At 47.6% G+C, this 24,142-nt stretch overlaps 6 protein-coding genes across 6 annotated transcripts; 2 read left to right on the top strand and 4 right to left on the bottom strand.

Annotated features, from left to right (window-relative positions):
• The first annotated feature begins 28 nt into the window (after window positions 1-28).
• On the top strand, window positions 29-2,239 carry CNM00950 (Aspartate aminotransferase, mitochondrial precursor, putative). Its single transcript, XM_568414.2, has 12 exons — window positions 29-234; window positions 309-385; window positions 474-481; window positions 544-717; window positions 780-943; window positions 1,003-1,060; window positions 1,110-1,154; window positions 1,206-1,295; window positions 1,355-1,459; window positions 1,522-1,649; window positions 1,705-1,996; window positions 2,046-2,239. Exons 1-12 carry the CDS (start codon window positions 59-61, stop codon window positions 2,088-2,090), a joined length of 1,362 nt encoding a protein of 453 aa, XP_568414.1. The 5' UTR covers window positions 29-58; the 3' UTR covers window positions 2,091-2,239.
• A 43-nt stretch (window positions 2,240-2,282) lies between these two features.
• CNM00940 (hypothetical protein) lies at window positions 2,283-6,241 on the bottom strand. The gene is made up of 9 exons (XM_024658278.1): window positions 5,943-6,241; window positions 5,664-5,878; window positions 4,073-5,601; window positions 3,688-4,022; window positions 3,463-3,638; window positions 3,240-3,412; window positions 2,906-3,189; window positions 2,596-2,855; window positions 2,283-2,540 (listed from the first exon to the last, which is right to left on the bottom strand). The coding sequence occupies exons 1-9, from the start codon at window positions 6,147-6,149 to the stop codon at window positions 2,426-2,428; spliced, it is 3,294 nt and encodes a 1,097-aa protein (XP_024514020.1). The 5' UTR covers window positions 6,150-6,241; the 3' UTR covers window positions 2,283-2,425.
• Window positions 6,242-6,369: 128 nt separating this feature from the next.
• On the top strand, window positions 6,370-8,594 carry CNM00930 (cyclin-dependent protein kinase, putative). The gene is made up of 9 exons (XM_568416.2): window positions 6,370-6,502; window positions 6,552-6,592; window positions 6,642-6,937; window positions 6,982-7,086; window positions 7,139-7,451; window positions 7,535-7,684; window positions 7,748-7,976; window positions 8,031-8,111; window positions 8,174-8,594. Exons 1-9 carry the CDS (start codon window positions 6,423-6,425, stop codon window positions 8,277-8,279), a joined length of 1,401 nt encoding a protein of 466 aa, XP_568416.1. The 5' UTR covers window positions 6,370-6,422; the 3' UTR covers window positions 8,280-8,594.
• On the bottom strand, window positions 8,406-11,010 carry CNM00920 (lysophospholipase, putative). The gene is made up of 7 exons (XM_024658277.1): window positions 10,666-11,010; window positions 10,462-10,619; window positions 10,235-10,409; window positions 9,921-10,186; window positions 9,680-9,871; window positions 9,081-9,618; window positions 8,406-9,030 (listed from the first exon to the last, which is right to left on the bottom strand). The coding sequence occupies exons 1-7, from the start codon at window positions 10,837-10,839 to the stop codon at window positions 8,629-8,631; spliced, it is 1,905 nt and encodes a 634-aa protein (XP_024513986.1). The 5' UTR covers window positions 10,840-11,010; the 3' UTR covers window positions 8,406-8,628.
• A 926-nt stretch (window positions 11,011-11,936) lies between these two features.
• CNM00910 (delayed-type hypersensitivity antigen - related) lies at window positions 11,937-13,517 on the bottom strand. Its single transcript, XM_568398.1, has 5 exons — window positions 13,225-13,517; window positions 13,002-13,166; window positions 12,512-12,949; window positions 12,357-12,451; window positions 11,937-12,294 (listed from the first exon to the last, which is right to left on the bottom strand). Exons 1-5 carry the CDS (start codon window positions 13,378-13,380, stop codon window positions 12,162-12,164), a joined length of 987 nt encoding a protein of 328 aa, XP_568398.1. The 5' UTR covers window positions 13,381-13,517; the 3' UTR covers window positions 11,937-12,161.
• Window positions 13,518-20,130: 6,613 nt separating this feature from the next.
• On the bottom strand, window positions 20,131-23,918 carry CNM00900 (conserved hypothetical protein). The gene is made up of 8 exons (XM_568317.2): window positions 23,281-23,918; window positions 23,039-23,221; window positions 22,927-22,988; window positions 22,425-22,867; window positions 22,224-22,376; window positions 21,984-22,102; window positions 20,929-21,933; window positions 20,131-20,876 (listed from the first exon to the last, which is right to left on the bottom strand). Exons 1-8 carry the CDS (start codon window positions 23,579-23,581, stop codon window positions 20,539-20,541), a joined length of 2,604 nt encoding a protein of 867 aa, XP_568317.1. The 5' UTR covers window positions 23,582-23,918; the 3' UTR covers window positions 20,131-20,538.
• Between the last annotated feature and the right edge of the window lie 224 nt (window positions 23,919-24,142).

The following is a 24,142-nucleotide window of genomic DNA, read 5'->3' as shown; positions in this document are numbered from 1 at the left end:
CGGTCATTGCCTACGCGCGATCCGACTACTGCACTAACTGCGTGAACAACGTCTACTCATGTTACCCCGACTAGGTGCGATACAATCAACTACTCATCCCTTCTTCTTCACAACCACAAAAATGCTTGTTCACTCCTCGAAATATCTCCTTGCCCGGTCCGCTGCCATCTCCAAGGTTCTCCCCGCCGTCGCTGCCAGACGAGCCGGCTCTACTTGGACTAACGTCCCTGCTGGGTGAGTACTCCGAGGTGTATGAACGCCATTTGCCCTTCTGACGTGCGATCTAATCTTTTGCGCCCATTATGTAGTCCTCCTGACCCTATCCTTGGTGTTACTGAAAAGTTCAAGGCCGACAAGTCTCCCAAGAAGATCAATCTTGGTGTCGGTAAGCCTTTCCTCTTCATCTTCACTTGTTTTTCTGTATCGCTCGGCATTACCGAATTTGATCGCTGATTCATGTTTTCGTTGATTAGGTGCTTACGTGCGTGGACCATCCTTTCGTGAAAGGCCGAAAGCTTAGGTGTTAGGCTGATGCATCAATAGCGAGATGGTTCGGGCAAGCCTTACGTCCTTCCTACCGTAAGGAAAGCCGAGAAGATCCTCGCCGAAGCTATGCAGGACAAGGAATACCTTCCCATCACCGGTCTCTCTGACTTTACTAAGCTCGCTGCCGAGCTCGCGTATGGCAAGGACTCTAAGCCGCTCGTCGAGAATCGAGTGCGTTGAGTTTGCCTAAACTGGAAAAATAGCTAAAAGGCTAACATTCTCCGTTTTGACAGCTTGCAATCACCCAGTCTATCTCCGGTACTGGTGCTCTCCGAATCGGTACTGCCTTCCTTGCCAGGTGGTTCCCCGGCGCAAAGTCCATATATCTTCCCACTCCTACTTGGGGTAATCATATTCCCATTGCTAAGGACTCTGGTTTGGAGGTCAAGCAGTACAAGTAGGCTTCCTATCGGTTGAAACACCTGGTGAAGAGAGATTGCTAACGTGAATGATTAGATACTTTGACAAAAAAACCGTCGGCCTTGACTTTGAAGGTATGAAGGCCGACATTAAGGTTAGTTATCATATAATGTATGTAATACTGCTTCTAACGTTGATGTCAGGCCGCTCCTGAGGGCTCCATCGTCCTTCTCCACGCTTGTGCACACGCAAGTTGACCTTCTTTAACTCTTCCAAAAACGTCACTAACAAAACTCTAGAACCCCACTGGTATCGACCCTACCGAGGCTCAGTGGAAGGAGCTTTCTGATATTGTCAAGGAGAAGAAGCATTTCCCCTTCTTTGACATGGTTCGTCACTTTTCAGTTTGATACCGATCATGTCAACACAAACTAACAACTGCTTGCAGGCCTACCAAGGCTTTGCCTCTGGTGACACACTCAAGGACGCTTTCGCCGTCCGATATTTCGTCGAGCAGGGTCACCAGCTCTTGCTTTGTCAATCTTTTGCCAAGGTCCGTTTGCTCCCATTCCATATGATCTAATACCCGATCAAATACTGACATGAAGGCAATAGAACATGGGTCTATATGGTGAAAGAGCTGGGGCCATCTCTTTCGTCTGTGAAAGCCCCGAGGAGAAGGCCAGGGTCGATTCTCAGTTGAAGATTATCATTCGACCTATGTACTCCAACCCTCCCGTTCAGTACGCCCCCATCGCTTTCCACATTCAAAGTTCTTGTTGACTTACGATATCACAGCGGCGCGCGTCTCGTCTCTACTATTCTTGGCTCCCCCGAGCTCACCAAGGAATGGCTCGTCGAAGTCAAGGGCATGGCCGACCGTATCATCGAGATGCGTGAGCGTCTTTACAACAAGCTCGTCGAGCTTGATACCCCTGGAGAGTGGGGCCACATCAAGTCTCAGATTGGCATGTTCTCATTCACCGGTCTCAAGCCCGAGCAAGTCGATAAGCTTGCGGAGAAGGCGTCTATCTACTTGACCAGGGACGGACGTATTTCCATGGCAGGATTAAACTCTAACAACGTTGATGTGAGTTGTTTATAATTTCCCATTTGATGACCAATTGACCTCCATTTAGTACTTCGCCGAGAGCGTTAGCAAGGCTGTTAAGGGTACACTTTAAGCAGCATGTAAGCGACCGATGAGATAACGATGTAGTTGTTTTGAACATGGCTGGCGAGCGAACTTACAACATGTTTGTGAAGATGTGAAAAGAAGAATACAAAGACGGAAGCGATACAGGCGAGCGTGGCTGCATGTATCCGGGTCTGAGCTGCATTGCGCGTACCACAGTGTGGCTTGAATATACCATATCGCATGATTGACAAACTAAGTATTCATCCAAGCAAAATTGCTCAAAATTTAAATAAAACTGTATTTATCCATCCCAAAAGACCCAGACTCCCTTGTAACCATACAACCTGTTCTCGTATCCTTCCAGCCTCGACATAACCCCCTTCAACTGGAGTATCTTGCACCGACTTCTACGCAGACTTGCAGGAACGTGCCCAGGCATGCTTCCGGCCTAGACATTTCAATGGTTTGTCGCGCGGTCTGCTCGAGCAGGTTTACACTACCCACCAGTTAGTTTCAGATCTCAGATTGACAAAGAAAAGACCGCAACCTACTCGGCTTGCCCGTAAACACTCTTTACTGAGACCACGACGCCACCCAGGCTTCCGGGGAAGCCATGCACAACACTCTTATCAACGTCAAACCACACGAGGACCTTGCTTTTCGCCTGTGGGATCATGATGCTGGCACTGACAGACATGAGAAAAGTGGAGGAATTATATGTAATGAAGAGTGGGTGGTGAAACTCAATGTAACGAAGTTCAGCGCGGATGCGTTGCGCGTTGGACCAGAGGAGGCCGGTTTGTTGAACGAACTGAAACTGCATTAGGATTGTTTTTCGGTGCGCCAATTCAATCCACTTACAGAAGGAAGATCCCAAGTCTTATGCTTAATCATGTCCCCCACAGCACCTTTGAAAACCTCGAACAAACATCTAGATGGTGACTCGCCTCTAATGCCCGAACACTTTCGCTTGGACGATTGCATTCGTTCTGATAGGTACTCCAAAGTTGCAGAAGAGATGTCAGGGATATAGTTGGAGCAGTTGATGGAAAGAAGGATTTCCGCATCATAGGTGAGTTCCATACGTTCGGGAAGTATCTTAGTTGGATGCCACATATGAAGATGTTGTAAAGAAATGCTCTCCTCTGTGCCGATGATGAGCAGTCTAAAATCCATGAAGAATGATTTCACTCACCCTGCAGACGTATGGCGTCCGATCTTGTGAATTGGTCGCATTGGCCCTTGGCATGCGCGATCGCCGTTTCATACTCGTGCTTCTTTGCATTCAACTCCTCTAACTTGCCTGTAAGAGTAGCAAGTTCATCCTTGAGGTCTGCAACTTCGGTGCTGAAGTTCGTAATTTGCGCGCTGCAAAATGGTCAATTTGAATTGCCTGCAATATGATTAAGTGAACACACCTTTGCTCGGCTATAGCTTCTTTATATGCAGCCAGCTCTGCTTGGTCACATGATTCAATTTCAACTACAGCTTTTCGCTCTTCGACAAGCTTAGATTCTACTTCGATCTTCCTTGCTCGGAGTTGAGGGAGAAGAACGACAGCTTGCTCTTCAAACGCCGTTAAACGTTTCTTGTCCTGCATTTTCATCAGAGGCTCCTCTTATCTGAACAAACTTCGGTCCTACCTCTTTCATGCCCATTAACACTGTTTCGACATCTGGTTTGATAGTCTCGAGCAATTGCCACATCCAGTCGTACCACATCTCCTTCGCCTTTAAGTGAGTATTCGTTTTGAATGATTTGAAGGTCATTTCGAACAGCTGCTTATCTTCGTCCGACGCGGCAAGATATTCTTGAATTACAGGGGGACTGTCAATATCGCATCGTGCAGCGACGGCAGTGAGCTCTTCATCACCAGTCTGGATATCTTGAAAAAGTTTATTTGAGGCCCAAGTATACATGTTGAGGAAAATGCTGTTGACCTGCGCTTCCGTGTACTCGTGAAGAGCGAAGTCCCTCTCTGCGATCCGATTGTCAGTGGATGGATATATCAACGTGTAGTCGACATACCATTCGCATAGGACTGCCCCAAGATCTCCTTAGCCACACTACTTCTCTTCCTGTTCAACCCAGGCAGCCCTTCCATAAACTGCACACCAGCAATCTCCAAGAACGCCGCCAGAGATATGTCCTGAGGTTGCTCATGCATGCGTTGCTGGGGTTCAGTAACATTCTTTTTGTTTTGTTCTTCAGCTTCCTGCTGTGGAGGGGCCAGAGATCGCTGGGGCGGTAAAGAAAGACGCATCGCTGTGCCCAGGGACGAGCGACGAGTGGACATAACAGTTCCCTGAGGAGGATCAGACGGAGGTGTGGTGCTCTGAACGATAAGCGTAGAAGGTTCTGCTTCCTCTGGTTTATTAAAAGGTGAGACATGGTGAGGAGTACCGAACACTTCTTCCGCCGCTGCTTCGATTCTACTCTTCTTCATACTTCCCTCTGCCTCTTGACTATCCTCCCTAACACGCTTCTTACCTCCACTTGAGGTGACAGAGCCAAAGCTCAACCGCTTTGCCACCTCAGCAGCAGTCTGAATACCGCTTTTCCTAGGGGTGGTTGACTTAAGTGGACTTGGTGAAGGAGCGAAGACGTTACGCTTGGTCGCTGTAGTCTTCTGTGCGGAAGAAACGGTTGGGCGGGCAAAAGAAGGAGTGCCATTGATAGGCCGCGTGTTATTGGGGACACTAAGTCTTGGTGAGACAGGAGGTAAACTGATTATTCCGCCTGCTGAGGTAATCATATCCATACTGTCGTCTCCATCGATCTGCGTAGGAAGGGCAATGTGATGATTGTATGTGAAAGTCATAGTCTTGTCACCGTTCCTCGAGCCCATGGTATCCTCGCTTCCAGAACTGAACGAGATGTCCTGCCCAATAATGGCTCCATATGCCTCCGTCTCATCCATGGGATATTCAACCTCATGGTCTTCAGCTTGACCAGGCATTAGATTTGGGAGAGCTGGACCATCAGGGTTGGGGAACGAATAACCGATAGAGTTTCGGTTTCGAGTTGCTGTAGCTGGAGCTTCATGAGGTAGGAGACCCCCTACGGCAATGGTAAAGTCCATGGTCTTTTCCTCGTCCTCGAGATGGGAATGTTCTTGGCCGTTGTCGGACTCCTCTTCGGTGTCGGCGCCGGCATCTAGCTCAGAAGGTGCGGCGACGGTAGGAGCAATTGATGACCGTCGGACGATTCCACCATAGATATGTTGCGTAATGTCCATGTCCTCCTCCTCCATTTCCATGGACTCCTCGCCTTCTGCACCTCCATCGTGGCCATGCTCTTGCTGTGCTTCGTCTCGCTCGCTCGTGTCGAACCCACTCAACTCCTTATCATCTTCAATCTCCATCGACTCTTCGCCCTGAGCTTCCCCTTCTCCTTGGAAGATGCTCGGAGCAAATATGTTGGGTTTTGATACTGAGCCGATATTAAGGATTGATGAGCGACGGGAGTGATTCGACTTCAGAGAAGGGGTTGAAGTTTCTGTAAAGGAGAAACCGAACGAGGCCCGGGGATTTTTAGTAACTTGGCGTTCGAACATACTGCAAGTTGATAGATACTTAGTGCATAGGATCCACCGCATATTCACAGAGTTGTGACTTACCGAACATGTGCATTGGGAGCGAAACTGACCCGCCTTCCTCCCAGACTTTGTCTCGAATTCCTAGAGGTCGGGTCGGAGCGAACATTGCTGCTCAGGGGCCCGAAAGCTACTGTATGAGCATATTGATGGGAAGCGCTGTAATCCGCTGTCTCATCCTCCGCTTGATGGGTAATATATGGAGCCGAAAAAGATTTAAGGATAGATTTTCTGGGTTGCTTAAAACAAACATCTAACGTTAATGTCGACTCGACGATTGATTAGTGTACTAATCAAACTTACTACGTCACGCCTTGGATTGCTTTTCATATTGAAACTATCCGCCCTGATAGATGCAGCATCCATGTCTCTGAGGGCTCCCCCATCCATGCTTGCGACAACCCTCTTCTTTCCCTTGTTTGTAACCGGAAGTGTGAAGTTGGCGCTGATGTTTGTATCGAACGCCGAGAGGGATTTACGAGATCGGGGTGAGCGAGCTGCTAAAGACATCCTTGTAGTCTCTACTTTAAATGGCTTGTTGTGTATGAGTTGTTCAAACAAAGAAAGGTATGATGAAGAATTGAAATGTTACAGTGAGATGCAGCAGTTTTGTTTTGTTTTGTTTGTGTTGTTTGTTTAGTTTGGTCCGTACACCTGAGCTTGCAAAATAACATCACGTGACTGATTCTACCTACTGTCCTCATTCATTGAAGCCCACCTACGTATTAATGATAATGAACTTCGAATGGAAGTGCGTGGGTAACAAAGCTGAAATACAACAAAATGGCAACAATTCCAGGCGGAGGTACTATAATGGACCCAATGCACCTTTATCGTGCAAGAAGGGATAAGGAAAGAAGAGGGTAGGTATCTTCCATGAGCTCCAAAATGCCCGGTTAACTACTGTCTCAGCGTCTTGAAGACATATAAGATTCTGGGATTCATATCTTCCGGTTAGTTATATTTCCTATGCAGGATAATCGGTTACTTATATGTGTGTAGGAACTTATGGAAGAGTCTACAAAGCTGTGCTCCTCCCACCACCCAAAACAGCCTCTGCCAAAAGCGCCTTGCCCAGTTCGACTCGAGCAGCCTTATCATTACCTAAAGACAAATTACCATCGCCTAGCTTCACCGAAGACAGCGACCCTCTCAATAATCCTGAAATGTGTATGCGCCCAGGCGACCGTCCCGCCAAAAGGGGTGACGTTTTCGCGATAAAGAAGTTCAAGCCTGATAAGGAAGGCGATGTGTTGACCTACGCCGGTATCAGTCAAAGTGGAGCGAGAGAAATTATGGTGTGTTGATTCAAGTGATCACGCTCCACCGCTTACTTCTTCAGCTCAATCGTGAACTCCACCATCGCAATCTGGTGTCGCTGCGCGAGGTCATATTAGAAGACAAGTCCATTTATATGGTTTTTGAGTATGCTGAACATGATTTCCTAGTGCGTCAATACACTTCACCTTTCAAGTCGGGCCTTCGCTTATAATGCTTAGCAAATCATTCACTACCATTCTCAAACTGCTCGAGCTTCTATTCCACCTTCCACACTTCGCCGCCTTCTTCACCAGCTTCTCTGCGGAGTGCATTTTCTTCACTCTAATTTTGTCCTGCACCGTGATCTCAAGCCGGCTAACATTTTGGTTACCAGTCAAGGCGTCGTTAAAATAGGTGATCTCGGGTTGGCACGACTGTGGCATAAACCATTAGCGCAACAAGGTCTTTATGGTGGTGATAAGGTTGTGGTTACTATCTGGTACAGAGCGCCAGAGTTAATATTGGGAGCCAAGCACTACACTGCCGCTGTCGGTGGGTTCAGTTTCAGCTGCGTTCGCAATGTTTGAATGACCTCTCATTTTTTTTCTGGTTTTCTTTTTCCTGGATTGAATCAGATATATGGGCGGTAGGTTGTATCTACGCGGAGCTGCTCTCTCTTCGCCCTATCTTCAAAGGCGACGAGGCTAAAATGGACGGCAAGAAGTCTTTACCATTCCAGCGCGACCAGATGGGCAAAATCTGTGAAGTACTTGGTCCTGTCAAGCGTAATTTGTCCACATTTTGCGTTTATCCTCATTTTTAAAGCTAATATAGTTGATACTATTCAGCGGAACAATGGCCAGGTATAGTTCACATGCCTGAATACCGTACTTATCAAGCCACGGGTCCTTATCCCCACTCCAACCCTCTTGCACCATGGTATCATGCCCGCTCAAACTCGTCTGAGGGGTACGATATTCTCGTCAAGATGTTCGAATGGGACCCAGCTCGTAGGATAACGGCAAGGGATGCGTTGAGGCATCCTTGGTTCCAGGAAGAAGGGGGAGTCGATACGAAGTAAGGCGATTAAGCTATGGCTCGAAGGTGAGATACTGAAATTCGTTAATTTAGGAGTGTGTTCGAAGGCAGCTCGATCACATATCCCACAAGAAGGGTGACGCACGAGGATAACGGTGATGCTAAGATGGGATCGTATGTCCTTTTCATGTCTCTGTGTCATGATGTACTCCGGACACTGATGCATGGTTTCATAGTCTACCTCAATCCATGGCCGGAGGCAGGCTGCCATCAAGTAGCAATTTTAGGCCCGCTAGCGGCAATATTGTTCAACCGGCGGCTAGGAAGAAGGCGAGAATTTAACGTTCAACCACGTCGGCTTTGAGCGTCACCCTTTCGTGCAAATGCTGTAACGTTTGCGCCCGATGTAGCGAAAAATGTTGTTCAGCTATTTTTTGAGTATTTGTCCCATTTGCGCATTTCTCATTATATATGAACAGATTATACATTAGATGATTATTACGCATGTATACGTGACTCAATGCTGTGGAGCATGCAGCAGTAGCCAGAGCTTTTATGGGACAATGAAGTAATGGTATAATTTAAGATCCGATTTGTAGATTGTTTACTTGTGAAGTAAATATGGAAAATGAAGCAGAGGAAAAATTTAAATAAATGCTCTCGCGAGAATTACAGGATACTCTTATTCGATCTAAAGCATCAAGCCCAAACCAGCAGTGAGAGCGACCATACCCATGCCCACACCCATCTTCGCTGCACCACTGGACGCTGTGCCAGCAGTGGATTCGTTGCTCCCAGGAGCATCGGCCATGCCGATACTCAGGTTGTTGGCGATCAACCAGGGCGGAACACTGTTGATTACAGGCTCATAATTCGCAGGCTCGGTGGTGTTGTCGTCACCAGCCCAACACCAAGTGTCAAAACACTCTTGACAGGTGGTGGATCGGTTCTCGGAGGTGTACATGAAGGAGCGGTCGGTAAGAGCACAAGCAAAGCAAGTGGGCCAGGTGGGGACAGAGTGGTTGAGAGTGAGAGAGCGCATACCGTTGAGCAACATTTCGTTGGCTTCATTATTCTCGTACGAAAGTTGGTACTGTTTCGATAATCAGTGAAAATTTTGGTCCTGCGGTATGTGGGGCTTACAGTAGAAGTATTGGCAGCAAAGCTCCATGGGTAAGAAGGTATGTAGATGATCACAGGAGTGGTGGTATCGTTACAGCCAAAGAAAGTAGGCCTTGAGTTGTAACCACCATTGACAAAGCCGTTCATGCTAGGGACCTCGGGCATTAACACCCTTGTGTTCTCGTGCTCAGCTAAAATCTTGGCTCGCTCGTAGGTAGTCCTCAAAGCAGTGCCGTTTGGCCAAATATAGTCAGAATCGTAGGAAGAGTCAAATGCCACAATCGCGTCAACATCACGGGTGGGAACGAGCAAAGGTTCGAGGGGTATGTTCTGGTTGGTTTCTCCGGCATCGACGAGGGTGATGTAAGTGAGGTTGTAGATGGGGTTCTCCCCCGAGTTGTAATTGGAGAAACTATTGGGGATACGGGAAATATCAGCTTGGTCCTCTCCCAGATCCGCAAGGAAGGCAGTGATTAAATTGGTAAGAAGACCGCTGTCTGTGCCGTTAAGTTCGAGAAAGGCACCATTGAAAAGAGTCGCAGAAGTTCCCATGACAAAGCTGGAAGATAACATGAGCTCAGCTGGAATCTTTCTCTCGAATACACTGAGAATCAACTCACGACAACTGGTCAAAGCCCTTCCAACAGGTACCGTTAGGTGAGCCATCGTCCACTGAAGTACCGAGATATTCAATAGGGGTGAAAGCACCAGGGCTCTTGTATTGGCTACCAAAAGCCCAAGAACCAAACTCGTATGGAGTAAACTCCCAGACAGTTGCATTTTCGGCAATGACAAGCTCTCCAGCCTCTCGTCTTTTCCGGCTGTCAGCAAAAGAAAACGAAAGGTAACGTATTAACTTACTCAGCTGCGACAATGATGGGCATGGGCAAGCTTGCGTTGCCCAAGGCAGCGACGACAGAGGGAAGGCTAGAAAAAGTGAGATTAGGAGTGTTGGAGAGCTGGTAAGGCTCGGGTAAAACGTGGGAGCCAATGGCAAGACCCCAAATATCAGTAATTTGAACTGGGAAACCGAGGTCTGATTTGGCGTTGGTCTCAGTGTAAAGATTAGTGTAGAATGAAAGTTTGCCGTCATCTGGAAAGACGAGATTGGAATCGATGTTCCAGAGCTATCACGCAAGTCAGTAGATGAACAAATACATCATGCCATAACCCACGTTTTCAAGAAGAGTTGTGGGCAACTGACCCCCATTCGACATGAAAGACCCAGTTGCCCAACTTCCACCGCTCAGACCAGACCAGTAGCTTACGCCGTCAAGCCAACCACCAGTCTCGCTTTGGGACGCTTCCGTACTCTCATTCATCATGCCCATGATACCACCCAACCCTGTACTGTGGCAACGATAAATAATGGGCATATCCTTTGCAGCATTAATCCACTCACAGCATTGCACGGTAACCACCACCGGCCAAGGCGACACCGATGACAGGTGTCCGGGGAGGAGTTTCGAGCCCTCGAGCAGCCATCATCTGCTCGATCGCAGGTTGGACAAGTTTTTCACGAGCCTCAATATAGGCTCGTTCGCCGGTACCTAAACCAGTCTAGCAGGAATGTTCATAAGCAATGCTCCACGACACTGCAGCTTACAGTGGCATTTCTAATCCAAGTAACGTTGGAGGGGCAATCGACTTGCCAAGGAGCATAGGATTGATCACCCAAACCTCTCTCCGCCTGAAGCTCAATCCGCGGAGTCTCTGGAGGAACAGCGAAAGCAGTGGTGGCGAGAAGTGAGAGCGCGAAAGCGGTCGTGATGATTGACATTACTGAGGCTACCGAGTGTTTAATGAGGTGTACTAAAAGGGATTTCAGTCCGAGAACCGGAAAAGCTAATAATGTAGCAGTGACCAAATATGGATGTTGAAGGTGTATATGCCGAGATAATGTTAAGATGGTTTCCACCAAGCACTTTGCGCAATATATAGCGATAGAAAGGGAAAAGGAAAAGACTTCGACAAATGACGAAAGGGTGAAAAGCAGTTTTGGTACTGGAAGTAAATAAACGACATCGTCGCCCTAGAAGGGTAAACGGCCCCCGTCTGTCATAACAATATAATAAATGTTAACTCTTCATCTGCATCGGAGCAAACGTATGTGCTGCTGCGCCCACTTCTTTTGCCCCGAAACTTTCAATTTCTGGTGCTTCACCATTACTCAACGTACTATTATGGCATATGCATGCAACTTTTGACCACGATTATGTATCCAAAGTGTCCTTTTTTCCCTGTGCATGATGATGTCTTTTTTATTTTCCAGCTCGTCGCCGTGACTCCTCTCATCACAGCTACTGCGATCGCCGGGGCGGCATTCGTGGGCTATGATGATCCAATTCCAGCCCCAAGTCAACAAATAAAACGCGCAGCACAAAAAAACAAAAAAAAAATGTCGTACACCGCCGGCAAACCGGTGGCTATGCCCGTCGGCTGCATGTAGGGTGAAGAAATACGTACAAGCACATCTCTAATATCCTTTATATAACGAGTAAGATGGAGAACAGACTTTTATTTGTCGTACAGAGGCATTTATCTGACAGTAGTGCACCTTTATACTGCAGGAGCGCCCCCGCCACCTTTGAGGACACACAAAAATCGTTCGCTGTACAGAGTACTCGTTAAAACAGACTCGTTAGCCCCTTATGTTTACGTAAGCTTGAGACTCCAAAGGTAAAGCAGACCAGACCCGCCTTCGACGCGCATCTCACTTTCGAGGTCCGTTCGGATCGACATCTGAAGGACAAGTTACGTACTCTTCCGTCGTTCGTTGTTACTTGTACAACACCCTCCACACTATATAACATATAACATATAACAACGAACTACTTCTATATGCCCCATTATTCTTCCTTGACCTCGTAACCCTGCAATAGAAGCTTTCAGATACATGATCTTAAATTAGAGTCTTGTCTATCCGACATGCGGTATGGGTATCATAAGTACTGGTACAAAAGGAAGAAAAATTAGGGATATACGGTCCGTCCTCAAAACCCAAAAATGCCTGCGATGATTATACGATATAGAAAGCGACGGTAAGACCCGCAAATTATAAATTATTGACACAATTTCTCTTCCTTTTTCGCAGATATACTCTTACAACTGGAACGTAAAGGTTTTGACGCATTCTCCGTCACGAAGAGTCCATCCGCGCTTACACGCGAAGGCCTCACATTTGCTGTCAGAACAAGTTACGGAACCTCGTAGTACACCGGGAAGGGCAGTGCAGCTGTTAAAGGGAAAAGCTGTCAGCCCACTGTCTACAATAAAGCAAGCAACTCCAAAACTCACTCAACACCCGTGGGCTCGGAGGAATTAGCACTGGCACTGTAATCACCGTAACGACAGCCGCCGCATGATTCAAGTTCCGTAGTAGGGTCAATGCACTAATGTATACGTCAGCTCTTAATTCCTCCCAATTGTCTTCAAAAAGCCCGAATGCTCACTTCCCAAGAGTTAGCCACCCCGTCAATGTTACAGGCTTGCATACCGGTAGGGCAGTCCCAATTCCTCTCCTTAATCACCTCAGACCTCTTTCCAGCAAGGATTCTCTCATGAGCTCGCTTCCTCCTGGGAAGGGAACTAGCAGCCGCCGCAGCAGAGTGGCTATAAGCATAGAACTGGCCGAGACCACAGAGGGTAGGAACACCAGAGACGACAGTCTCGTCACCGCAAACACATCCGTAACGAGGAGTGAGCGTTGAAAGTCCCAAGAGATAGGGGGTATAGTAAGCCGCCGGGGTATCGGCACACATCTGAAAACAAGCTCGGGGAGACGAGACAGTGGTGCCGAGAACACCGGTAACAGTGTTGATCAAGCCGGAAAGCAGACCAGATGGGGCATAGCAGCCGGTGTAGGAGAAGGTGGAAGAAGTGTCAAAGACCTATCGAAGTTTATATAAGTCATATACCTTTCCTTTGAGCTGATTAACTTACACCAGCTTGAAGGATAGGAAGACAACTAGTGGTGAGGGAAGTGCTGGGCGCGGCATAGTTGACAGGGCTAATGATGTTGGCTTCACTACCACAGTAGCAGTTGTTACCAAGAAGGATGCCGCCGACATAATATGCGTAAGGGTAGCTTCGTCCGGCACAGTATGTCTAATGCCAATGTCAGCGCATCGTTCTAGGGGGTCATGCATGCGCGGAAATGACTCACTGAGCACACGCTACTTGAACTCTGTCGGGAGCTCACACTGCCAACAGCGGTCGCTGCGGTTGTAAGGACGCAACCAAGCCAAGGTGAGTTGGCGTAGATGCCTGGGAGAGAGAGGAGAGCGCCGAACAGGAAAGTCATGATGGCGGAAGAGTACATCGTGAAGATATGGGCCAAAGGATAGTGGTCGAAGAAAAGGAGTGAGGTTGAAAAGAATGAGTGTAGTGGGTAAAAGCTCAACTATGACACTATCTACGGAAAGAAAGTGAGTATCTACAAAGGAAAAAATGAATCTGTTAATGTCGTTGAGAAAAAAAGAAGAATAGCCCACAAGCGCACTCTTTTATAGCTTTCAACAGCAATGGGGGCGACTCGGGTTCAGATTTAGACCTTCCACTTGTGCACATATCGGATAGGACTTTTTTCTTGTTCTTTCGGTGAAGACAACATGTCTCACTCCTCATGCTCCGACAAACGATTGACGGACATCAGGAAATCGGATGTCTTAATTCCCTCCAGTCTTTACCTGGCTTCTCGCTTCCTTTCTCGTTGCGATAGCGGTCGACCTGATCATTTATTGCCAGAAGGCCAATACAAATGAATAAAAGACACTACCTACGCGTTCTTCACGAGTTTCATCCCTAGAAATTGTCTTTGATCTTCAGGTACATCGGTGTCAAGTGTTTCCTTGGCCTTCATTCGAGATTTAATCAGAGCCTGAAGCACGGACGGCTAAAAAGTATAACCAGGGACCAGGGACGACATGTGTCAAGGCGATCGTTCGTTCCTAAGGTCATTTATTGTTCGGCCTGCCCGCGCTGCTTAGAGAACGCAAGAGAGACGGTTCGTTCGGTCAACTCTTTGATTCCTTGTCCAAGCATCCTGTTTTTTCGTTCTTCTTCATTTATTTACTGCAATGTTTTTTTTTCTTTCCTAAATTAGGAGTAACGAGTCCGAAGACGAAGGATCTAGCCGGTGAATGACTAATGATAAATGGTAGCTTGCCCTTTGCTTATCTCCTTTTCTCACCATTGTTCATTCAAATCAATCCCTTGTTCCATTCCTCTCGTCGCAGCTCATCAGTCTCAAAATTTATGTCTCAGTTACCTGTTACGGGTATCATATTTCATTTAAATGACTATCTCCTATGCGAGGCCGATCATCAATCGTCTATTGTCCACTGTTTATTTCCTTTTTCATTTCTTATATGCAGCTGCTTTCCGGCTTTTAAGGACTTCTGACATTACAAGCCACAGCTTTTGCTTATTGCTTATGGCGTTTAAGAGGTACAGGATTGGAATGGGTTCGTGGTGGAGGCGATAGATTATTTATTATAATCCGTCATTCTCAGGTCAGGGGGTCATTTACTTTATGTATGTTATCTGCAATGCATGATGAAGTTTTGCCCAACAAGATGCCATTGCTTTCCATTTTTTTTTATGACAAGATGATACCGCAGTGGTATTTGCGGTCGAGATTTAACTCACTTCATTGCTGTTTCCTCTTGTACCCCGAAATGTTCGGCATGGAAGCGATACTTGCCTAGGCGGTACCATTATTCTCACCTGAAACCCCAATGCTATTATGATTACCGATCATCATCAGATTGTCTTGTAACCTTCCATCAGTCATCGAATCCAAGGGAGTAATACTACGGAGTACAGGATTTTTCTTCATTCTGCCGAAACATTACAGGAAACAAAGAACAAGGCAAAACGGATGTCAGTAATTAGATCATATAGTACATGGTAATCGGTAGTCGATTCCCCGTATAGTACCCCTGTATCTGATATCACATGCACCCTGATCTTTGGGCGGCTGCAAGCTCGGAAACATACAAAATGCCGAGCTGAAACTCTCGCAATTAAAAGTGAGACGGGTACCAATCACCGAAGGAGAGGAACAAGGAACCAAAAAAAGAGAGTTATCGCCGTATCTTTTCCGCAGATCATAGACTTTAATATACATAATTAATATGTAGTTCGTAAGACTTTGGATATTGACAGGTGATCAGCAATTTACCATGTCAGCAGCAGTAATTTATTATTTATCTGAGCGAATTCACTCATACTTCTAATAAAGCCCCTTGAGAACTGGATATAGTCGCTGCTCCTATGCAGTGCGCACGGCACATAGCACATAGTATGTGGTAGGTGGCAGATGTACAGTGTATATGGGTAGTATATGGCACACAGCTTGAGGACAGGAAATGCCCGCAATCTTCAACCTGGGTATTCTAGTGGTATCGTACAAACAAAAAGAAAAACAAAAGAAAAGCCGTAAATTTTAAGTGCCAAGCAGTCTGCTGCACTTGTCGTGTTATCCGGCCGCGGGTGCATAGTTATAAAATCAGGAACCAAAAACCAAAAACATGGTATAAATAAAGTAAAGACGTAAGGCCTCCGGATAATTTGTAAGCTCTTCGGATAATTTGTGTGTTTTAATAAAATAAGAAGGCAATCGCCTGCCGCAGCATAGCCCTGCAGGGCTCGCGTTTTTCATTTCCATATTTATTACTCGGTTAAAACTCATCGTACGGCTTTCAAACTTGTACCATTGAACTGAGCTCAGGCTCTTGCATCCAACAGTATCGTGTATGCATTCTTTACACATCTGGGTCACTTAGTTGAAAGTGGCTGAAGACGCAAAAACGCTCCAGGCATGCACTTTTTACCACTTTTTCACGCGTTTCTGCCGTTTCTGTACAGTTAATATTCGCGAAACACCCCCTTTTATGTCTCTTTTAATTCCATACTACTCGGTCAAATCTCGTCCTGCAGCTCCGACACTTATGCCGCTGAGTGGCTTCCAGGTCCTCCCTTCTAATGGTGCCATTCATGCATACTTAAAATACATGTGCCGTTTGATTGAATTTAGCTGAAGAAGGGGCAAGCGGTGATCGGTTGTAGGCATGCACTTCCTCGACGCGACTTGGTACGGGTACCTACGGAAAAGAATGTGTATTTGATCCCGCGACGCGTTTTTGACTATACCCCATAATTATGATTTTGAGTTGTTCATGCATGTACTTATAACTACCTGATTTATTTCCATAATGGCACCCCAGGTCACCCCCACTACTAATAACTATCGAGGGAGCCCACAAAGTCGGAAATCATTCAGCAGTCTTGCAAAACATTATAAGCGTCCCAAGTGTACAAATCAAGCGTTGGTGTCGAGAGTATGCGCCCCGTGGACACACTTATCTGCTCTCAATCCCTGGAAGGCCAAAGGTGTTGGGCCAGGGGCAAGTAAGGAATCGTGTGAAGGACTTTGTTCGCAATCCCCGTGAACCTTGGAGCGTCCACGCGAAGAGATACAATGTCAGCGTGACGACTATCGTCAAGATCGTTCACGAGCATGGGTTTTACCGCAGAATTATGAGGCGTAAGCCTTATCTTTCGCCCAAAACTATAGCTAAGAGGGAAGATTGGACCAGGAACAACATGAAGAGGGGCTGGCGGGACGTTGTTTTCACTGATGATGAATGTGTGTTGGAGCTGGGGGAAGGAATTACGAGGTGGTCAAGGGCTACCCGATGCGTAGGCGAAGCGTACGCTCCACAACGCATCCTACCAACCTTCCATTCTGGTCGACAGAGCCTGATGGTTTGGGGAGCGATTAGCTACTACCAAAAATTCCCTCTTTTACGCCTTCCTCTGGCTCCATCGACGGTCAAAAATGGTATCAGGACCAAGGCCGAGTCCCTCAACGGACTCAGGTACCCCGAGATGGTGATCGAAGGCGTCTTGGGGGACGAGGGTGGTATCCTTAGGTGGCTAAAGTCCTCCGGCTTCTAAAACATCCTTGTGTTGGAGGGCGGAGCTCCCTCACATCGAACTGCCGTTGCGAAACCAGCGAGAGCTGAAATGGGAATCTAAACCCTTGGCCATCCCCCCTCTTCTCCTGACCTAAATCCCATAGAGAACGTATGTATCTCCTAAAGTCAAAGGTCGCGGCTTTTCCCAGGGTCGCCACGTCGCTTGATGAGCTCTGGAAACAAATACAGAAGGCATGGGATGAGATCGACCTGGAGCAGGTGAGGGATCTCATAGATGAGATGGAACAGAGGCGTGTAGCAGTTTGGAAGGCGAAAGGGAAGTCTACCGAGTATTAAATTATTGTAAATTATGCATAGAATCTGTTTATGTACTTGGTTTGCCCGAAAACATGCACTGTAAAATGATACATGCAATCGATGTTGTTTGTATAGGTAGAAAACGGGATCAAATGGGGGGGTACATTCTTTTCCGTAGGTACAGTATCAAAACATCTTTACATAGAGCAATGGAACTGCAGTGTCCTCTCAACAATTTTCAGATCTCCTTTGAATCCTCCAGCCACCCTTATTAGACGTCTCAAAGCGCGGCAAACACCCCGAACACTATAAACCCCGAGGACAGGTGGCAAGGGACAGAGAGGAGTGCAGAGAGTGGGGACGCAAGGCGACTTGGATCGCGATGCCCTAGCAGGAGGGACTAGGCGGCTAGCATAGAGTCGTGGGAGACGTAGGCGCAACCCCTACAAGATTACCCCTAGGCATGCAAGCGAGAACAGATCTATCCAACATCGCAGAGGTACCGACCGACCTCTCGCCACGTGAAGAGTGGTTCTTCCGCTTCCTATACCTCTCCCACCTCCCCGCCCGCTTCAAGCCCTTGCCCAGTACACAGCGAGCCTTTATTACTGTGATCGAGCAAGTCCTCTACAAAATTCACTCTGGCTTCTCGGCAGTCAACCTCGCCCTCCTTCTCCAAATTCCCAAGGGAGGAATCGTCCCCGCATTCAGCCATCCACAACTAACAGCTTCTCGCCTTCGGGCCTATTTATCGCATGATGACTGGCCGGAGGCGCCGACATGGCCAAGCAGGGGGGCTAGCGGAATGTTCAGGGAGGACAAGTTCCATTAGGAAGATTGAGAAGGGGAGACTTGGGGCAGCAGCCAGGATATTGACAGGAGACGGGAACGTAGCCGAGACCGCCCCCGAAGTTCGCAATCAACTTCGCAACAAGCACCCACAGGAACCACCAATCTTTTCAATAGCAACCTTTACATGTATTCTCTTTCACCCCCGTAACCCCCTTGGTCGCCAGGCAATCCCTGCTCTCACCCCCACTTACTCAAGGAAATAGTTAGCAAACTGAACCCAGACACGCGCCTGGTATATCCGGCTGGAGCCCCCACCTCATGAAAGTGACTTGCAAGAGTGACAAATTCTGCAAACTCTCAACGAAATGAGTCGGACCATTGCCAACAACGCTCTTCCAGACAACAAAACGTTCCTAGCCTTAAAGCTCGTCCTTCTCCACAAAATGGACGGCTCTGTATGTCCTACCATCGCAGTTGCTGACCTCATCTACCGAGTCTGCGCAAAGGTCATTCTCAAAGCCACCTTCAAACCGGGATTTCTCCTGCCCTTCCAGATGGGAGCGATGTCACCAGACGGTGTCGAGCCAATCGTCAGGGCAGTTGAGCGAGCAATCTAGGGCGCATTGGACGGCCACCACACCCATCTTTCCTCTTTAGACACATCTAATGCCTTCAACTGCATCGACCGGGGAGAAATGACAAGCGCAATAGCTACCCACGCCCCCAAATTCTCTCAAGAATGTAGATTGTCCTACAGCAACTCGTCAACACTGGTCTGTGAGGAGGGGCATGTACTTGCCTCCTCCAAGAGGGTTCGTCGAGGGGACCCCTTCGGCCTTGTCTTCTTCTCCTTAGCCCTACGCCCCACGATAACCGAATTTTCCGTGCACCTCGGATCCCACCGTCAAATAACCACATATCTTGACGACGTCTACATACTTTCGCCCGACGACACAGCGCTCGAAGGACCTCTCAATCCTCCAAGAGCCATGCGCTTAAACTCAACGAAGACAACCGTTCAATGAAGAGCCTAAGAGACATAAGGGAAAATGGGTTCAAATCGCTGGGTACAACGGTCGGCAGCGCGACGAAGCGCCGAATCGTCTTGCAAGACAAAGTTAACGAAGAAATCACGAAGATCTTCTAACCCCAATTTCGATCTTCAAACCCCAAATTCTCCCATCCCAACAAGCTCTCCTTCTCTTCCGCATATGCTCGCCCAAGAGCTACGCCGCCTGCAACAGCCACTCACAGATGACATTCGGGAAGAGTGGATCCCACTGAACAACGCCGTCTGGAAAGAGATCCGTCGCCTTCGCTTAGCCAAGTACGCAGTGTCGCCCAACCTGGAAGCCAGGGGATGCGCCTTAAGTTACCCTGCCCGCCAATGTATTATATTAATATTTCTGATCTCATGGTTGTTATCTCATTTTCACAATGTGATCATCGCCAATCACGAGAATGTTCTTTTTGTCTTGTACTGATGAACGAAGATGAAGTGTAGTGTGCAGTACCAGTATTTGTAGTGTCTCTATTCTTCCACCACTTAGTTTTGGTGACCTTTTTGACATCTCAGATTTCTCGCGCTGAGTAGATTCTGCGTCAACAGGGAACCATTTCTGTTACGATATTTTACGTGCATCCAATCCCTACCATTTTTAATGCCGCAACGCCTGAATCAGTCGCGAAAGCTTAAACCACCTTTGTTAAAAGGACATCTCAGTTTTCCACAGCCTTTTTTGCTTTGTGGTCTGTGTGTCGTCTCATTTAGTGTCGCTGCTTTAGCATCTTTCATATACACTACTTGTCTATGGACCACACATCATAATTTTGCAGAGTGGCGGATAGGTTGCCAGCCAGACTGTATGTTGGTTGTTGCATGCCCATTATAAGCGGCATCATACAACAAATCTACAAGGGATGATATTTTAGAGGAAATCAATTGCTTGAACAACGCCAATGAAGAATATTCCTCTTGTTAGTCGTTTGGTTGGTCACAAAGTATTCAGGCAGTGATTGTAACTGTCTGTACACCATTCGTCGGCACCAGGGGTTGCATTATTGTTCACATAATCAATTAATTACGACATATGAAGGAATCAACTAAAATGCAGAAGAGAAAGAGTGAGGGGGCATTTGAGACTGTATCTAGACACGAATAAAGAATCGTCCTTATACACAGTGTTCGGAAATTTTGTACGGTCATGATGCGTGATAGCGGCGTAAAACGATTGTCTAAAGGTCAGGTACTAGTGTTACTGTATGATAGAATGTATGATAAGAGGCACAGAGAACCGAGAAGATATGAGAACGGAAAGGAAAAAAGAAGCTAAAACGTCCGACAAGTATTGTCCTTCAAACCATAATGTTCGTTGGTAGTCGTGAAGGATGTTTTGAGAGTTCATAGCTGGAGGGGGGCGGGAAAAGGTGAATTATTTGATCTGTATTTATCTAATGTTAACAGGCTGATACCTTTGTTCGCCCCTTGTGGCTTGTTGACCAGCGGGCGCTTCGGGAGCCTGATACACATGACCTTGACCATTTCCGTCATCGCTCATATCATCCCTGTACGGGCTTGCAGTCCGCCCGACACCAGGACCACCGGCAGCGTAGGAGAAGGAGGAAGAGTTGCGCATGGGCGTGCGAGAAGCAAGATCCGCCGTGGCGATAGTATTTATGGATTGGTTCCGAGAGTGGTTTCCAATGAAAGCAGGTGTGGGAGAAGCATAGGAATTGTGAGAATCGAAATCAGCCATAGGATAGGCAGACCCAGGCTCCTTGTAAGCTGTAACAAGCATCAGTATATCGGCGTGACAATTTCGTGAAAGTCTACTGACCATCTCCAGCATCCGGGTTCCATCCCTCTTGTCTGTCACCGTACCATCCCTTTTCGTCCTCCTTCTGGTTCCTCTTCCTCATCACGAAGAATAACAACAGACCTGCCAGAACAGCAGCGGCGCCAACACCAACACCAACTCCAATACCGATTTTAGCACCTGAGCTCAAGGTACTACCAGACTCAGCATTGTTCTGATTAATGTTGGTGACAGCAGTGTCGGTGGCGTCGCCTACAGCAGCCGTCGTGGCTTCGGTCGAGGTGGTGGCAGCTGCTACAGTCGCGGACGAGCTGGTGACAGGGTCAACATACCAATACTTCTTCTTGATGATGTCAGCACCTTTTTCGGCAATACCATACGTAGTGGCCATCAAGTGTGCGGAGAGCTGCAAGGGAGCAATAGAAGTGTCAATGACTCGCAAGTTACTGGTACCATAGACAGTAAGAGTGGTGTCGACGACACCACCGCTGTTCTTGGGAAGCATGGAGCAAGTACCGAGGGGGTGGTACTCAGTTCCACAATTCTGTTTCGTGTAGGTAGCAAGAGAGTCACCGGTGACGCTGGATCCGGGAGCGGTCTCGGTGATCATGACGTCGGACAAAGGACTCGCAGCAGCCAAACGCCTGGCGAATTCAGAGCCGTAGGCCATAATATCAATGTCGTAACCAACGCCAAAGTAGTCCGGATTGATGTTCGGCTGGGTGAAAGGGTCGGTAGAGTTGATGAAAATGGTACCTCGAGAGAAAGGATGTTGCAAAGCGACTTGGATACCCAATTCGTTGCCACCATTACCAAGCAGGGTAAGAACAATTTCGAGCTGCCCAATATCCTCGGTAAGCCACTGTTGCTGGATCTGGTACTGTGACGTAAGACCGGTAGCAACAGTATCCGGAAGATCGAGCCAGGAAGTGACGTTGGTGACCATGCCGTCAATAGCAGAGGATACTGTCGAGGCGTAAGTAGATGCTGACGAGCTTGACTGCATGATATCGGACATAGAGGGGTCTAAATGAATGTCAGTTATCAATGAAATAAAACGGAATTTTTTTACTCACATCCAACGGCTTCATTGACGTAAGTCCACATGCCGGTGAAATTTGACTTGTATTGAGCCAACTGCTCGCTCTGAAGCGTGGAGGATGCACTCAGATTGCTCCATGTAAGGGTACCTTGACTGGGGAATCGTCAGCAACGGCCCTCGAGATAAATCTGAGCAGCCTCCCCTTGTATTACTGGACCAATCGCAGCCAAGACAGTACAAAGGACGGCAGAAAGCAATATAACATGAAACTTACGGAGTGGACCAATACATAGAGTACGAAACGTGATCCTGAAGGTTATATCCAACGGGCAAGTCAATTTTAGTATCGATGCCAAGGCTGGACAGTAGGTCCTTGGGCCCAATACCTGAGAGCTGAAGAATCTGAGGGGAACCAACAGTTCCACCGCTGAGTTTGAGTCAGCTTCGGTGTTCATACTGTAGCGAATTAACATACGCCAAAAGTACTTCCTTATTGGCCTGAACGGAATAATTGGCCGAGTTGCTGTTCGCTTGGAAAGTAACACCACTGGCGACGATGTTTCCACTCGCGTCTGTGCTTCCATTGAATATGACACCTGTGACCTGTTGTTCAGTCAAAATCACAAGGTTGGACCTTGGAGGAAGAGGGTCGATGTAGCCGGCCTTGGAATCGGATCGCGTCTGGTTCCGCATGTTGATGGTGGAAGTGGAAATCATGGCACCGTGTGTTGAGCCGCCTGCGAGATCTTTCCCAGAGAGCCCAAGAGTTTCCCAGGTAGGAATCCACTTAGCCACCTCGTCGAAAATATATTCGGAAAAACCGATTTGAATGGGTCCATCGTCGCCGTGGGCAGATGCGTTAACGACGATACCAAACTTTTCCTGGATATCAGTGGGAGGAGCGGTGAGATTCTCGGACTGAATGTATGTGAGTCAGGCATTAAAGATAGCTAGAAACCTGACCAGGGGCTACATACCTTCTTGATGTACTTGTTTACTTCTTCCCAATTCCATGTCTCATTGCCATTAGGATTTAAAGCTACTTCCATCAGTTTCTGTGTCAAGCTGAATGACTACGTAGCTACTTACTAGCCCAAGCATCATACTCGATGGAACTCGCTCTTCCCCAAAATAAACCGTTGATGGCACCTGAACCACCCAAGCCTTTTCCTCTGGGCCAATACTTCGTGAGGTCGAGAGCATCTGTCTGTGGAACAGTGTTGTATGCCCAGTCATACGCAGTACCCGTGAGGGAGTTGAGATAGGAGTAGCCTAAGCCATCATATATTAGCATGGCGATGTGGCTAAGAAATGCAGCCAACAAAGCTTACCAGGGATATCAATTTGATCCTCGTAGTTAGAGCCGTCTCCACCGGCTTCGATACATAAGACGGTCACATTACTCCATTCACTCAATCTTGCTGCGAGAGTCAAACCAGCAACACCACCACCAGCAATCACAAAGTCGAACGATTCGCCATTGATAGAGGACGCGTCCGAGGTAATGGATCGCTTGAGGGAACGGCGATAGGGATGATGAAGGTTATGGGGAAGGCTCCCTGGTCGAGTGTCCGCAGACGCCTGAGGAAGCATCAGGGAGAGCAAAGGGAGCAATGCGAGAGGTGCGAGCATGATTAATGGCCAGGTATGTAATGCTGAACGCTTCTGTGGCTGAATTAATTGCTGTAAGTTGAATTGATCTCTGTCTGCCTGGTTGTAACCTTTGACAGACGGCGTCGAGTGTTGGGCGTCTTAACAGAGGTTGACAGTAAAGGCAAAGGCAAAAGAGGCGGTGCGAAAGAGGTCGGAAAGAGGGGGAACGGAAGGCGACATGCGCATATATGTCGCTGCTTGTTGAGGTATCTGAGCCTATGCTCTTGTTGTGGTGATGATGATGTGAAAGAAGAAATGAAATGAAAGAAAAAGGGGGACGCGAACAGCGATGATCAAACAGCAGCCAGTGATGCGTACGATATTATTAAATTCGTTTACTTCACCGTGAGGATTAGTATCATTCCCAGCCCATTCAAATCCTGATTTCCGCAATGCTGTGCTCGATGGTTCGTGATTATACTGCCCATGCATCTCGGTTGCGCAAAATGTCTCTGAACCAGCGGCAAATACAGTACACTAATGGGAGCGGATCATACCGTGCCGAGCTGTCGTCTCATTCTTCCTCTCCCTTTTCCCTCC

This window comes from Cryptococcus neoformans, assembly GCF_000091045.1.
Source record: "Cryptococcus neoformans var. neoformans JEC21 chromosome 13 sequence".
Classification (NCBI taxonomy): Eukaryota; Fungi; Basidiomycota; class Tremellomycetes; order Tremellales; family Cryptococcaceae; genus Cryptococcus; species Cryptococcus deneoformans.
The sequence above is the reverse complement of the archived record's forward strand: the minus strand, read 5'-3'. Positions and strand labels throughout refer to the sequence as shown.

Excerpts from the sequence above, each read along its gene's own strand:
- CNM00950 (XM_568414.2), top strand. The coding sequence starts at position 59 with ATGTTACCCCGACTAGGTGCGATACAATCAACTACTCATCCCTTCTTC. Across the intron at positions 718-779 it reads AGCCGCTCGTCGAGAATCGA|CTTGCAATCACCCAGTCTAT; the intron begins GTGCGTTGAGTT and ends CCGTTTTGACAG. Across the intron at positions 1,155-1,205 it reads TTCTCCACGCTTGTGCACAC|AACCCCACTGGTATCGACCC; the intron begins GCAAGTTGACCT and ends ACAAAACTCTAG.
- CNM00940 (XM_024658278.1), bottom strand. The coding sequence starts at position 6,149 with ATGTCTTTAGCAGCTCGCTCACCCCGATCTCGTAAATCCCTCTCGGCG. Across the intron at positions 5,879-5,942 it reads GCAATCCAAGGCGTGACGTA|CAACCCAGAAAATCTATCCT; the intron begins GTAAGTTTGATT and ends GTTTGTTTTAAG. Across the intron at positions 3,639-3,687 it reads TGTTAATGGGCATGAAAGAG|GACAAGAAACGTTTAACGGC; the intron begins GTAGGACCGAAG and ends ATGAAAATGCAG.
- CNM00920 (XM_024658277.1), bottom strand. The coding sequence starts at position 10,839 with ATGTCAATCATCACGACCGCTTTCGCGCTCTCACTTCTCGCCACCACT. Across the intron at positions 10,187-10,234 it reads CCACAACTCTTCTTGAAAAC|CTCTGGAACATCGATTCCAA; the intron begins GTGGGTTATGGC and ends CTTGCGTGATAG. Across the intron at positions 9,619-9,679 it reads AAGGGCTTTGACCAGTTGTC|CTTTGTCATGGGAACTTCTG; the intron begins GTGAGTTGATTC and ends GTTATCTTCCAG.
- CNM00900 (XM_568317.2), bottom strand. The coding sequence starts at position 23,581 with ATGCTCGCACCTCTCGCATTGCTCCCTTTGCTCTCCCTGATGCTTCCT. Across the intron at positions 22,989-23,038 it reads CGAGTATGATGCTTGGGCTA|CTTTAAATCCTAATGGCAAT; the intron begins GTAAGTAGCTAC and ends TGATGGAAGTAG. Across the intron at positions 20,877-20,928 it reads GAACCCGGATGCTGGAGATG|CTTACAAGGAGCCTGGGTCT; the intron begins GTCAGTAGACTT and ends TGCTTGTTACAG.
- CNM00930 (XM_568416.2), top strand. The coding sequence starts at position 6,423 with ATGGCAACAATTCCAGGCGGAGGTACTATAATGGACCCAATGCACCTT. Across the intron at positions 6,503-6,551 it reads AGGGATAAGGAAAGAAGAGG|CGTCTTGAAGACATATAAGA; the intron begins GTAGGTATCTTC and ends CTACTGTCTCAG. Across the intron at positions 7,087-7,138 it reads ATGCTGAACATGATTTCCTA|CAAATCATTCACTACCATTC; the intron begins GTGCGTCAATAC and ends TATAATGCTTAG.
- CNM00910 (XM_568398.1), bottom strand. The coding sequence starts at position 13,380 with ATGTACTCTTCCGCCATCATGACTTTCCTGTTCGGCGCTCTCCTCTCT. Across the intron at positions 13,167-13,224 it reads GTTCAAGTAGCGTGTGCTCA|ACATACTGTGCCGGACGAAG; the intron begins GTGAGTCATTTC and ends CATTGGCATTAG. Across the intron at positions 12,452-12,511 it reads GGGTGGCTAACTCTTGGGAA|TGCATTGACCCTACTACGGA; the intron begins GTGAGCATTCGG and ends CGTATACATTAG.